Source organism: Aulostomus chinensis, chromosome 3, assembly GCF_037954235.1.
Source record: "Aulostomus chinensis isolate RoL2024-O1b breed Wild chromosome 3, RoL_Achi_v1.0, whole genome shotgun sequence".
Classification (NCBI taxonomy): domain Eukaryota; kingdom Metazoa; phylum Chordata; class Actinopteri; order Syngnathiformes; family Aulostomidae; genus Aulostomus; species Aulostomus chinensis.
The window spans coordinates 26,943,410-26,956,245 of record NC_141322.1 but is presented as its reverse complement, the minus strand read 5'-3'; the positions used below and the strand labels follow the sequence as shown (position 1 = coordinate 26,956,245).

Genomic DNA, 12,836 nt, shown 5'->3' with positions numbered 1-12,836 from the left:
GCCAGCAGGGGACGACTTCAGCAGTTACAAAAATCAATTCAGCCATATAAAACACATCTAAAAGCAGCAGGTTAGTCGAAAAGCAAGTCATGAAAAACACGACATGACTTGACATTTGATTCATTACCTCAAACATTTTCTGATAACTTTCCAGTCTTGATTTCTAGCCCTAAGTTCCCATCAATGCAGAATGATGTTCATCTTGTAAATTAGAGTCCCATTAATAAGCCAGTCACCACATGTGATAATTGTTTCAGCGTTACATCAGAAGGATCGTTTATTACACTCCACATCCACTGAAATCTCCACATGCAGTGTCACCTAATTACTAACGGCGAGTAATTTGTCTCACCGCTGAGTACTTATGCTCCTGCGGGGGGCGCTCCATCTTGATGCGACTGTCTGTGGCTTTTGGCTCTGGTCCCTTCACTCCGTCGGGTTGCTGCTGAAGACGAGAGGCTGCAGGGAGAGAAAACGACAGATGTGTGGCTGCCACGGTTAATGAACACCAGCACAATGTGTTGCCAGCTGTTCAAGCCAAGAAAGGATATTCCAGCATGCAAAAGAGGGGCGCCAAGGCTCAGAGGTAGAGCGGCCGCCCTGGCAGCCGAAGGGTCGCTGGTTCGATCCTCACTTCCCCCGGTGACCATGTCCAAGTATCCTTGAGCAAGATACTGAACCCCTAACTGCCCCTGATGGCCCTGTGATGGACTGGCGACCCTTAACGGATAAGTGGTATAGATCATGGATGGATGGGCAATATGCAAAAGACTGATGGCTCCGAGTGAATCAGTGATGGAATTAAACACTTGTGTGCAGACGGAAGTTGTGTGGAAATCAGAGAAGTTTGCAGCACTGAGCGTAATGAACTTCATTCATTTAAGACGAGTTGGCTCAGTGCTCTTTTCTTGGGTTTATGTAGTTGGCACGAGTGGTGAAGCTGAAATGAAGTTCTGTACTCAAGGGATGAGAGTTAGCATTTGTATGTGTCTCTACAATTTCCCTCCACACTCTGGGTATTTGAAACAGTCCAGGTTCCTGATTCCCACACCTTCAGGCTACTACTAGCCCAGTGATATGTTCCTCTTCCTCCAGACTAACCCGAGAAACTTCCCTGGCTCGTACTGCTTGAGCCGTCCTCCGCGCCAGAGCTGTACACAAACGAGTCTCTCTTGTGTGGTGTAATGGAGGGCACGCTTTCCTGTAAGAGGGGCAAAGGACGTAAGAAACAGTGTGTACTAAACTCTGTCATACATTTTGATGCCATTACTGAAATATGTTGAAATTCTTCACATTCTTACATAACGTAACAACGACACATTCAGTTCATTCAAATGCTTGTAGGTTTTGTTTCTTGCTCTTGTTTTATAAATGGTTTAAAAAGCATTTCATAGCATTCATAGATATCCTTCTTGCCCAGGGACTACTTTTACTGGCTGTAAAATTAGCCTGGATGGTATAACTGGCACAATTGCAGAAATATATATTCATATCTACTGTCACTGTTAACTGTAGAAATAAATACATTAACAACTATCGCGTGAGCTTTCGAAGTTGCCTTAAATTTTTTTGCAGTTGTGGAAAAACAATGAAAACTGAGGATACTTTTCTGTATGATACCATCAATAGTTAACTTTTATCACTCATTTCTCATTACGTCGCGACAGTGACATTCGAGTGTTTCCAGCACCTTGGACTTGCCTCCCTGTTGCTTCAAGCTACTCATTTGAGGGAATTTCTTCAAATATGGCACAAACATTCAGTTGGACTAAAAAATGACACCGTTGTCTTTCTAGTTTTCATCTGAAAAGTGCTCTGTTGTAACATTGCACTGGAATGAAATCCAAAATAAGACTTAAACAATAAAATAATAATAAAAAAATCCACCACTAACAAATGTTGGTGTGAATTTGAAATGCCTAAAATGTTGGCACAGTACTGCATGTATTTGTGCATTCATTATGAGCAGCATAACGGTGTGTCTGCACCTACCAGCCCAGTCTCGTACTCGTCCTCGTTCTCATGCTCCTCCACAACGCTGGCAAAGCTGCTGGCATTGGAGGAGGAGCGGGAAAGGTCCTGCGCCTCGGGGATGGATGGTGCCCTGCAACACATCACCAGACTACACACCTGGGTCACCCTGGCTGCACAAACACCTGCAGTCTATCCTCATATTTACTGCTGTTAAATATAAAAGTTTAGTTAATCATCTGTGATTCACAACATGTCCTACTTCCAGCAAAGAGACAGAAGTGTTTGAATCTGTCTCAGATATCTTGTGCCACGTCAAATATTAAAAGCACGACCAACTTGACTCTCAGTATTGACATTCTTACTATTCTTCTTACTAATAACACAGTAACATCCCCCCATCACTGATGTTATTATATACTGAGCAACACAAGCGCTTAAAACCTAAAGTTGACATTTTTAAATGGGAGCGCGCAAATGCAGCATGAATGCACAAATAATGAGCCACACAATCAATGATGTAATAAAATAACTGTCACCTGTTCTTAGCAGCAGGAAACTCTGGAGAACTGTGATTGGAGGAGTTGTCAGATTTGTGCTCCTGTGATAAGTGGCTGTCCGGGGTCCTCTGGGTGCTGGGTGACACCTCCCGGCTTCCAAACAGGGAGGAGAAACCAAAATTTCATAAGTGTGCTGTTATTTTCTCATGGTTCTGCGTTTGAACGAAAGGAACCAAGTGATATTTAAATGAATGGATGGAATTCAACTTCACAACACCCAATCAGAAGGCTAACACTATCCAACCAGATCTTGTATCTTTCACTTTAATGTTCTTTTTTCCCTCTGTTCCGGACACAACTCTCTCCTCACTTTCCACTCCCTGCTGATCAGCTCTTATCTGTCCTCTCACCTCCTCTCTTGGACCTCCTGGATGTTCTCGATGCCAATAGCGCTGCTGCGACGGGAACTGAAGGGCCCGGACTTTTTCCTAGTAGGGCTTTTCCCAGGAATGATCAGTGACTGACAGTGGAGAGGAAAGTCAGATGCTGTTTCACAGCTGCAGCACCAACTATATACAGTACATGACAAGGTAGGCTACTGGAGGTGAAGAAATACAATTAAAAATGTACTGAGAAGAAATTAACAAATGATGACTTAATAACTCAAGAGATAATGTCATGTTATGATTGAAAAAGTGCTTAAGAAATCTAAGATTCAGTGGAATTCATGCCAACACACTATTTTTCAGATACATTTTCTCATGTTTGTTTTTTGGAGAGGCTTTAGCCCCTTTCTCCTTTCAAATTCACTTTGTTTTGTTTGGTTCCATTGGAAGGTCAGACTGGGGAGTTCACTTGTTCAATTCAAATGTCAAAACGTCTGGTACACACTGCTAATTTAAGCAGAATGATTCATCACGAGTTTCGGAGTATAAGAGCAGAAGCGGAGGTCTGGGTCCAATTTTCTTTATTGATGGTCTTATTGTTGTGTGTGAATGTGTTTAATAAGTCTCAAATTTAGAAGTTGAATGCACAAGGTACTGCAGGCAGGTCTGCTATGAAATGCACAACACTTAATAAGAACAGAAAAATCAACAGAAAAGAAATCATCTTCGCGTAAAACGTTGGAGGATTAGATTTATAGCATCTGAGAGAACAGAGACAAATAATAGTAAGCAAGAAGGTAGAAATATACGTGAACCTCTTCTATTGTTCCTATCCCTATGGCACTGCCTCGCCGTCCATATTTACTGGGACTTTTCCCTGGGACAAGCAATGACTGAGCCGTACAAGACAGGGCAGGGAAAGCAGAGAGAGAGAGAGAGGAGGTTGAAAAAAGCAGGAAGGGGAAGGAAAAAAAGAATACATCATAAGATCCCATGCACACAGAATTGAAACAGCAAGGTGCAAAAGAGATTAAAAAGGAAGTCACAGCAGGAGTCACAGCAGGAGTCACAGCATGACTTAATAAAGATATAAAAGTAGCAGTGAGCAGCCATTTAGAGCAAAAGCACGCTGGGGTCCAACACAGGAGGGCAGAGCAGATCATGGAGTGCCCCTGAGGAAGCGGGCATGTTGGCAATTTCTGCCCGGAGGGAAACAAGTCAGTTCAGTGATGCATTCAAAAGAAGATAAAGGCCAAAGAAGGCAGACACAATCCAAATAGGTTGTTTTTAGAAAACATTTCTGTATATGGGAAAGGTTAGCTCCAGTTCAAAATACTTTCAATGACCAAATTCAACACTGTTAAGAAGTTCAAATTAATTAAAGCCTCACCCAAAAAGTGCATTTTACCTTTCAAGTACTCATGAAGACGCATGTGTGAGATCTGAGTTCACAAAGAAGTGGTTCTTCTCCTGCATCACTTCTTTAGAACTCTGGAACATAGAAGGAGCCAGCCATGTATATTTAGCTTGAAGCTAATGGGGACTGATGGCTAACAATAGCAACCCGTCCATTTACAAACGCTCAAGTGCGCTCTGATTTGAGCTAAAACCAAACTACACGAGGTTAGTGCTAACATGAACTAATGTAGATGAGTGGGAGTGAGGGACTGAATGTGGCAGCTGGCAATGATTTGCAGAATGTTGTGAACGAGCAATGAATCGCAAGGGGCTGGAGCTGGCTTGGCTTTGAGCTAAAAGTGAGTCTACGGCTGGAGAAAGAAGGATGATGTGCTTGAGTGTTTGCAAACAGACATTTTTTTTGACAGTTGCTAATAGCTTTAAGCTAAATACACATCGATGGCTCTTTCTACATTCTGGACTCACAACGGGGGGAAAAAAAACATTTTCCTGAGCTTAAGACACTGATGAGTGAGTACTTGAAACATAAAAATACTCTTTTTTTGGTAAAATATTGATTTTTTTTTTTAAGCCCATCTTTGAAAGCGAAAACAACCAGGGGCATTTTGAATGTATTTCCTCTACATGCATGCAGCCACACATGCACATACAAGGCTGTGTAGAGAAGTTACAACATCTAGAAGAGGAATCAGCCATGACGTAAGCACAGTAGGAGGGAGGGAGGGAGTCTGGGTAGTCAAACAGCTGCTTCACTGAGCGCACTTCAAGACTATACTGGGCCACACCAACGATCAGAGTGTATTGAGGAAGGAAATTACATGATTCATTTCACAGTGGATGCACTATTTTCACTACCATTCTAGGTGTTTAATTGTCCCACTATGCAGGGTTGAGAATTATCTAAACAGATGAGATGAAATGGAGAATGAATTATGCTGTTTATCTGCCGAACAAGAAACCAGTCGTTGAAAGAAACACTTTGAGGTGTAAATGGAAAGAGACAAGCAGTGAAAGCTGCTTTGGTACAAAGAAAAGGGATTTTACAATGTGTGCTTTGATGTTAAATTTCTGACGTTAAAGTTCAATGTGCCAACAGAAGTAATTTACTGAAGTGCTGCTAAACAACAGGGATTATGTGTGTGTGTGTGTGTGTGTGTGTGTGTGTGTGTGTGTGTGTGTGTGTTTTATCCACTATGCTACCATCCTATGTGTGTTAAGTGGGCATCATGTGAACCAAACTGAATTACTTACAATCCCTGGGGTTTTGGGGCTCTCTGCGAGATTGTGGGTAAAGCTGCCACTGTGACTAGTGGAGACTGTGTGTGACTTCTTGTTACTGAGGCCCATGGCGTCCATAGACTGGCTTCTGCTGCGGATGACCCGCTACAGAGAGAAATGAGGAGATACTGTCATACTGCGTGGAAACGCAATACACTGACTGATATTTCAAGGCAATATATACCACAAATACAGAAGGGTCTGTACTTATATTGCGTTAATCTCATGAGCTGGCATACTGTATATATACACATGTTAAATAAATATATACAGTATATGTTTTATATAAAATGTAATTTCCAACAATTTGGTGGTAGCAACTGGAATACAGTATTTACCATAATCTACATAATTATTTTGTGCATTCAAATATTTTCCATACATAAAAATGTCAGCAAATGTTCCAAATGGCCAATATAAATATTTTTGAAGTGAATGAGACTTTTGCTTCTGCTTCTCACGTCTACAAGAGAACACAGCGCACCTATTAGGAAGAACTTTCCTTTAGAATAAATCCCTCAAGTATTTGTCACAGATGTGTGAGTGTGTGTGTGTGTGTGTGTTTGTAGGTGCACACGCTTACATGTGCGTGGACATGTTTGCATGCAGGACTACTTTTGAACACTTAGGGGCAGTGTAGGTCAGCAGGCGAGGGGGAGAGGCTGTGTGAAAGAAATAAGGTTCACAAGAGGTCGAGGAGAGTGTAGGCTTTGTGGTGTAGGAGGATGGAGCTGCATCTCCAGTTGTCATTTAATAGGGACAAATCTGTGGTGGAGCTCTGTGTCATGGGTGGGGGAGATGAGACACAGTGTGAGCAGGGAAAACAAAGTAGGGGAGACAGCGGGCCAACAGAATCTATCCAACCAGACAGATGCAGCGAGAGAAAAGGAGTAATTTGTGGAGGTGTGAAAGAGAGGAAGCAAGATGGCTCTTGACAGGTAGGAAAGGGGAAGAGATTCAAGAAGGTGTAGAGGATAAATTAGTGTGAAGAGACAGTATAGACGGAGAAACCAGAGAAAGGTGGACACATTTTTGTAAAATTGCAGAAAAATACAAAAACAAATGGCAAAGAACTCGTCGGCAACGCAGAGAGAAGAGACAAACCGCAAGGGAACGCTACCCATGGGGATGAGACATGCAACTGCATCATCAGCTCCATAATGAGGGGCCATTAAATCGTTCATCAGGCACACACAATCACAGCTCCCACTGCCATCCCTCAGTGGCATGGGCTATGCTCCACCACCCTAATGGTCATTGATGGAGCACTCTCAGTCAGGGCAAAGTGCCTTTCAAACACAACATGACTCTCCCCAGTCTCCAAACCACACCATCATCTGAAAACACACAGAGTTCAGCAGTCCCAGCCAAGTGAGGAAATCAAATGCCACAGGACTGGTCCTTTGAGATACCAGGCAAATTCTCTAAGCTTTGTTTTCTTATGTGTGAATACCCAGAATCCCAGCCAAGAGACAGGGGAGGGAAAAAAAAGCACCCTTAACATTTTTCAACTCATTATCATTCTCTCTCATGCATGTGGCTTTGCAGATTAACGGTGCTTCATGTTAAATAAGCAATGATGTTGTACCTTGAAGGATTCAAAGAAGCCTCCTCCTCCTGCACCGCTGCCATTCTCCATCTTATCTTCATCTCCACCCAGGCCCATCATGGACTGGCTGTGGATGTGCAGCTCCTCATACAGAGTCTCCAACAGGGCTGAACGTGTGCGCTCCTGAAACCAAAGAGCTCTGTTAGTCTTCACAGGTACTAGAGATTAAACAGATTCAAATGAGTCAGTGATTTTGCATCAAGCCAAGTGGGTGACATTGATGACTGGATGGCAACAACAAGGTCATGTGAAATCATCAAATACAGATCATTTCCAAAATTGAATGGATTTTATTTTTTTCTCAGCCTAACTCGATTACCCCCAGCGTTGACAACGACAAAAACCCATCCTCAACATTTTGACTTGTCCTCCTAACAAGCAGACGGACAAACCAGCATCGGTGATCAGGTTACCTAACCTGAGACCACAACCGCCAAGGCGATATGACATCAATAGATCCAGATTCAGTTTCAGATCAATTCCAAAATCTCATCGACTGTTTCTGAAACTAAGTTCTATCATCCTACCAAATTTCATTAAAATCAATTCTCAACATTTTGAATTGTGTGCTAAAAGGCTGGCAGACAGACCAACACCAATGATCACATTACTTTAAAATGATATGGCGCTTGTGGTACTGCTGACAGAAAGGCACTATGAGACAAAGACGTCAGCCAAACTCCCTCTGTGTTCAGTAGATCTGCTCAAAAATTGATGGGCTCTTCCTTGGCCAATTCTACACTCCTCCATCAAGTTTGGTGAAGAATCTCTATAGTTTTTATGGAATCTTCCAAAGAGTCAGACAAGGTAGTGATCACATTGCCACACTTTTTTTTTTACATTGATTTCATCTGCCCTGAAATATATTGTGTTTTTCCTTGGCCATGCTACACCCCTCCACCAAAGTAGATGAAACTAGGCCTGGTTTTCAGCAAATAAACAAACAGCACAGATGGCATTACCTCCTTGGTACAGTTTAAAATAACATGACAGAGCAACATCGGGATGCTAATCAAAAGGACAAGTCTTCATTTGTATTGTGGTTGTTTAAGAAATATTTTCACTTTGAATTATATCCTCTGAAAAATACAGCAAACAGAGTATACAGACACAGACACAGACACAGACACAGACACAGACACACACACACACACACACACACACACACACACACACACACACAGAGTAACAGGTATTCTCAGTAACAACACTGTTCGTACCTCCAGCTTGGCAAACTTCTCTGCCTTGTAGCAGGCGTACTCTGCATTGATGAGCTTGGTGAAGAGGAACTCGTGAAACTCTGGTCCCTGAGGAAGGAGGAGGATCAAGAGAATGAAAAGGTGACTGAATGAAGGATTATGATCTCTGCTTGTCAAGTTGAACTGAGTTATGTACATCAGTGGCTGCTGACCTTTTTGAAGATGGCAGGGTCAGGCAAAGCAGGCCCAAAAAAAGGTACATCATCCCTCGCTGTCACAGACACCTGGACAGGGGAGTAGAACTCAGGTGAAACCAACTCCCGCACAGAGAAGACAAAGTAAATCAAAAGTGCAGATAAATCTGTCACAGTCTCTTGATTGTCTCTATCCTTGGAACCAACCTTGTACATGACGTTATCAGTACACGCGTTTTCCACCTGCACCACCACATACGCGTGCAGAAAGTTTGACTGAATCATGTCAGGAACAAAAGGCGTGTTCTCCTCCTGGAACACGATGGCTACGATGTCGTTGCCTATGTGCCTCTTCCTCTGCAGCTGGATGACACAGATCGACAAGAACATCTAAATATTAGAGAATCGAAATCGAACGCCTTTTAGCATCACAGGATTTACAGTGAGACTGACTGTGAATAACATAGGAACAGCAGAGAGGTGGTTATGAAAATGATCCAAGAAAGCTGCCTCCTCTCTGAGATAGACCACAGCCAGCTTTCAAAGGGTTATACTTTCTGGGAGCTTGCACTGAGGATTTAATATGGGTTTTTTTTTGGTTAGAATGTCAGAAAAGTGGACAGTGAAGCCACCTGGATCAAAATAAGTCAGATGAAGTTGATGAAGGATAAGAGATGAGGGTGATCAAGGGAGAAGAATGGTATTTGAGTTTAATGGGATGTATCTTATTTAGATTTAACATTTTTCATCCCAAGTTGGTGAGATATGAAGATACAAAGGTTGAGCTTGTCTTTCCATCTTGATTTGCTCGGTCATTACAACTGTGAATCTATGTTTTTGCGGAGTTGGGATTTAAATATTCAGAGACCTCAAAAACAAAATAAAACACAGCTGTTAACTGGCCTCTAGGCAACAGACATAAATTCTGTTAATGTGAATTTTTGACAATAACACCAGTTGATCCTGAGATTTATCTTGTGCTTACTGTCATTTGGATAAAAGTCTCTGGACCATGAATCACGGCATGATGAGGCTAGAATAATTCATGGCCAAGCTTAAGGACTATTGATGGCGTGGACATCTTAATACCAGCACTGTGGCTGAGACGTTAAACAATATGATTCCTCAAATGGCTTACTGTCAGTGATCCAAATTATCTACCCTGAAAGGCTTCATTATCCTTGTTGCCAAAAGACTTTGGGTTGCCAGAAGGACACACACTTGGAGGACAGAGGGGCTGTGCCAAAGTATAAAAGTTGCCAAGCAGCAGGATCACCTTCCTCCACCACAGAAATATGAAACCCTGTTGTCATCTCATCTGTATTTCGCTAGAAACTTTCACAAGCTCTCATAAATATCACAACATATGACTTCACTCCCTGTGTTTGCAAGTTTGGAAATCCATTGTTCAGAGAGACAATGTCAGCCAGATCGTTTCACAGTGTGTGAGTGGATTCAGATAAATCAGATTTTACGGTTTGGTAATACATAGAAATGCTAAGTTAAAAACTTCTCAGTACCGACAGCCTCGGCAAAAATAGAATCAACTCCAAGGTCCTCCTGAGTAAAAGCATATGATTATTTTTCAGTTGTTAGCTATCTATCAAGCAGCTCTGTTTCCTCAAATGGGAACAATCAACCGTCTGTTTCAGTTCCTGGATAGTGACTGTAGGTTATATAAGCCAAAAATATGCCATCGTTTGTAACATGAACCTCCATTACATCTAAGCCCCAAATGAGGAGGGCAAATCCGTCTCCACTTTACACAGAATTTAGTATTTAATTTCTGTGTCTGTGGCGACGTTTCCTCGTTTTACGTCACCCAACGGTGTTTGGCAAAGCTGAAGGAAGTGCGAGGTTGGAGTGTGGTGAAAAAAAACCCTATGAATAAGCGTGAAGGAAAAACTGAATTAAAGTGGAAAAAAAGAAAGCAAACAATCGTGAAGACACACATGGAGAACAACAGCTTTTCCTGTGTGCTAAAAGTGAAGGTACAAAGGGCAGACACAGAGGATGCTGTGCTGCTACTGTACAGGGTTGGAAAATTGGTAAAATATTTGTTTGTTGAAATTTTTAATGTATGAGGCATTTCTCCCCAGGGGAGGGTTCCAGGCTCAGTAAATGGAGGTGAAAGACTATTAGTTATCAAGGACATCGTGTACAACAGCTTAAAAGTAAGTGAATGGTTAAAGATGCACAGATGAACCGTTAACAGAAGCAGTAGTTTTTGTGGAATTTTACTCTTTTCTTCCTTTCTCAAAGTCAGGAAGTTACAAATGACTCAGGGCAGACTGCTTTCCTGTGTTTGGTGTACTCTGCACTTCATGTCATGTGGATAAATAGTTGACCGTCTATGGGGTTAAATAATATAATAATAATAATCACATATACACATCCAGAAACAAAACTATCATTACAGGTGTTGTCTAAGGGGAGGCCCATCACCTCATTGAAAACCCCAGTATTGTGACACTTGTAAACACATCATTTCATAAATTCTTAAATATAAATGTAACAGGATAAAAAATATATATATATATCGAAGCACCCTAAAAACAACTGCCACAACCAAACCAGACAAAATACTTAATGAAGAAATTCTGCTTTTATTGTAAAACACTTGAACCTTTTCCTCTTCAGGGAAGAAATACAAAGCATGAAGCTGCAGCAGCAGAGCAGCCAGGATACTTCTGCATCCCCCATGAGTTTATTAGCTGTCAGCTTTCATATTTACTCACACGGTGGCTTTCTGAACCCAGATTACTAATTCAGTCAGATCAAGCTACATTAATTCTGTGCTTTCTGCTTCTTGAAATAACGCTATGTTATTGCCATTGCACCTAGTCTTCTTCCCTCATGAGTCAGAACATGTGGGTGTCGGCTATGTCTGTTTGTTTCTAGCCTTGGCAACATGGACAGTCTGTGCAGGGTTATTGTGGTGACAAAGTTCAGACCATTCTAAAGTCTAATGTAGTTTACTGAAACATGACATCAGAGGAGAGAAAAATTCTCCGGTACTCAAAGGAAGGAGAAAATCTTCCAATGCCAGACAAGAACACTCCAGTACATGGAACTGGTAAACTTCAAAACCAAGATATTTATCAAGAACAGCAGGATAAATGGCGGAATCAAAACTGAAAACCTAAATTTCAGTAAATAGCTTGTAAAGTAAAGCTGGCGTCTGTGGCTCTTGAGGGTTGTCTCGTAATTGGAAGGTGCCTCGACCATCAGCGTGAATGTGTTAGTGGGTTGGCGGCAAGCATAGCAGCCTGAGCCAACACTGTATGAATGTGTGGGCGGATTTGAATATGTTGCTGCCTAGAAAAGTGCATTCTATTTCATTTATTGAAATCGTAAATGTATTTCAATTTTCTGTTTTATTTGATGGAAAATTAGTGTGGTTTAATAAAAAGAGGGCCCTAGATTTAGATTTGAACCCCCTGACCCATACAATGTCAGCTTCTCGATAATGAATCAGTGGAATGTGACCGTACCTGCTGTGAGTCTCCCTCCGTATAAGGCAGCTTGGTGGACACATGGAACATAATCTCCTTATTATGGAAACTCGTGTAAACAGATTCTGTCCCTGTCTGTCCATGAGTGACGTCCAACCCTCCACGAAACCTAGAGAAGAAATGAAGGAGCAGAGAGAGGAGATTCAGGGTCACACGTCAAAATAAAGTGTTTGCTTGTTAGGGAACTTTATATTAAGGGTATCTTTGGATGATTTTTTTTTCGGTTCAAATGTTGTTGCTTTTTTATATATCTGCTTGCCTACAAACAAGTTTTTTTCAATAGTAATGTAGATGTTTCTTCATATTTGCTAATCACCGTTTGTCTCAGGAAATTCACTTGTGTTCTTTCAAAAACATTTCCAACTAAATGTGCGCCTGCCCAACACCTTTCCAAGGTTAAACTGACCTCCACAGCCGGCTGGGAGGTTTCACAGTAACTGTAGTTTTTGCAACTCCCCGCTGAGAGAGAGAAGCAGACCTCGCTGTGGTCATCAGGAATGATAAACATGGGCGTTTTTTGCTAAGATGATAGAATTTAGTCAGAGGGAGGATTTATTCAATTTTGAAATTGATCCAGAATCACATCTGATGACCACTGATCAATCCACATCTGATGACCTCATATTATTGTGGATTTTTCATCAAAAACACCTACGTGTTGATATGAGATAAGCCCGTAGACCTTCGCGAGTGTAAAAAAGCAGTTTATTGCTACGTCAAAGGGATTTGGCCCAAAATGTAATGGGTTCTCTTTTAGCCTGTGCT

At 41.7% G+C, this 12,836-nt stretch overlaps 1 protein-coding gene across 13 annotated transcripts in view; it reads right to left on the bottom strand.

Annotated features, from left to right (window-relative positions):
* Window positions 1–12,836, bottom strand: part of LOC147268447 (rap1 GTPase-activating protein 1-like) — a 101,383-nt gene that overhangs the window by 2,797 nt on the left and 85,750 nt on the right. For 8 of the 13 annotated variants that reach the window (XM_086200020.1, XM_086200011.1, XM_086200012.1 and 5 more), the window contains 12 exons: window positions 12,051–12,180; window positions 8,764–8,919; window positions 8,575–8,646; window positions 8,384–8,470; window positions 7,143–7,286; window positions 5,528–5,659; window positions 3,673–3,750; window positions 2,882–2,991; window positions 2,511–2,624; window positions 1,993–2,122; window positions 1,102–1,201; window positions 353–459 (listed from right to left, as the gene is read on the bottom strand). In XM_086200020.1, coding sequence (XP_086056146.1) covers window positions 353–459; window positions 1,102–1,201; window positions 1,993–2,122; window positions 2,511–2,624; window positions 2,882–2,991; window positions 3,673–3,750; window positions 5,528–5,659; window positions 7,143–7,286; window positions 8,384–8,470; window positions 8,575–8,646; window positions 8,764–8,919; window positions 12,051–12,180 — 1,360 coding nt within the window. The remainder of the gene's footprint in view (window positions 1–352; window positions 460–1,101; window positions 1,202–1,992; window positions 2,123–2,510; window positions 2,625–2,881; window positions 2,992–3,672; window positions 3,751–5,527; window positions 5,660–7,142; window positions 7,287–8,383; window positions 8,471–8,574; window positions 8,647–8,763; window positions 8,920–12,050; window positions 12,181–12,836) is intronic. The other 5 variants (XM_086200010.1, XM_086200017.1, XM_086200014.1 and 2 more) reach the window with 4 other exon arrangements.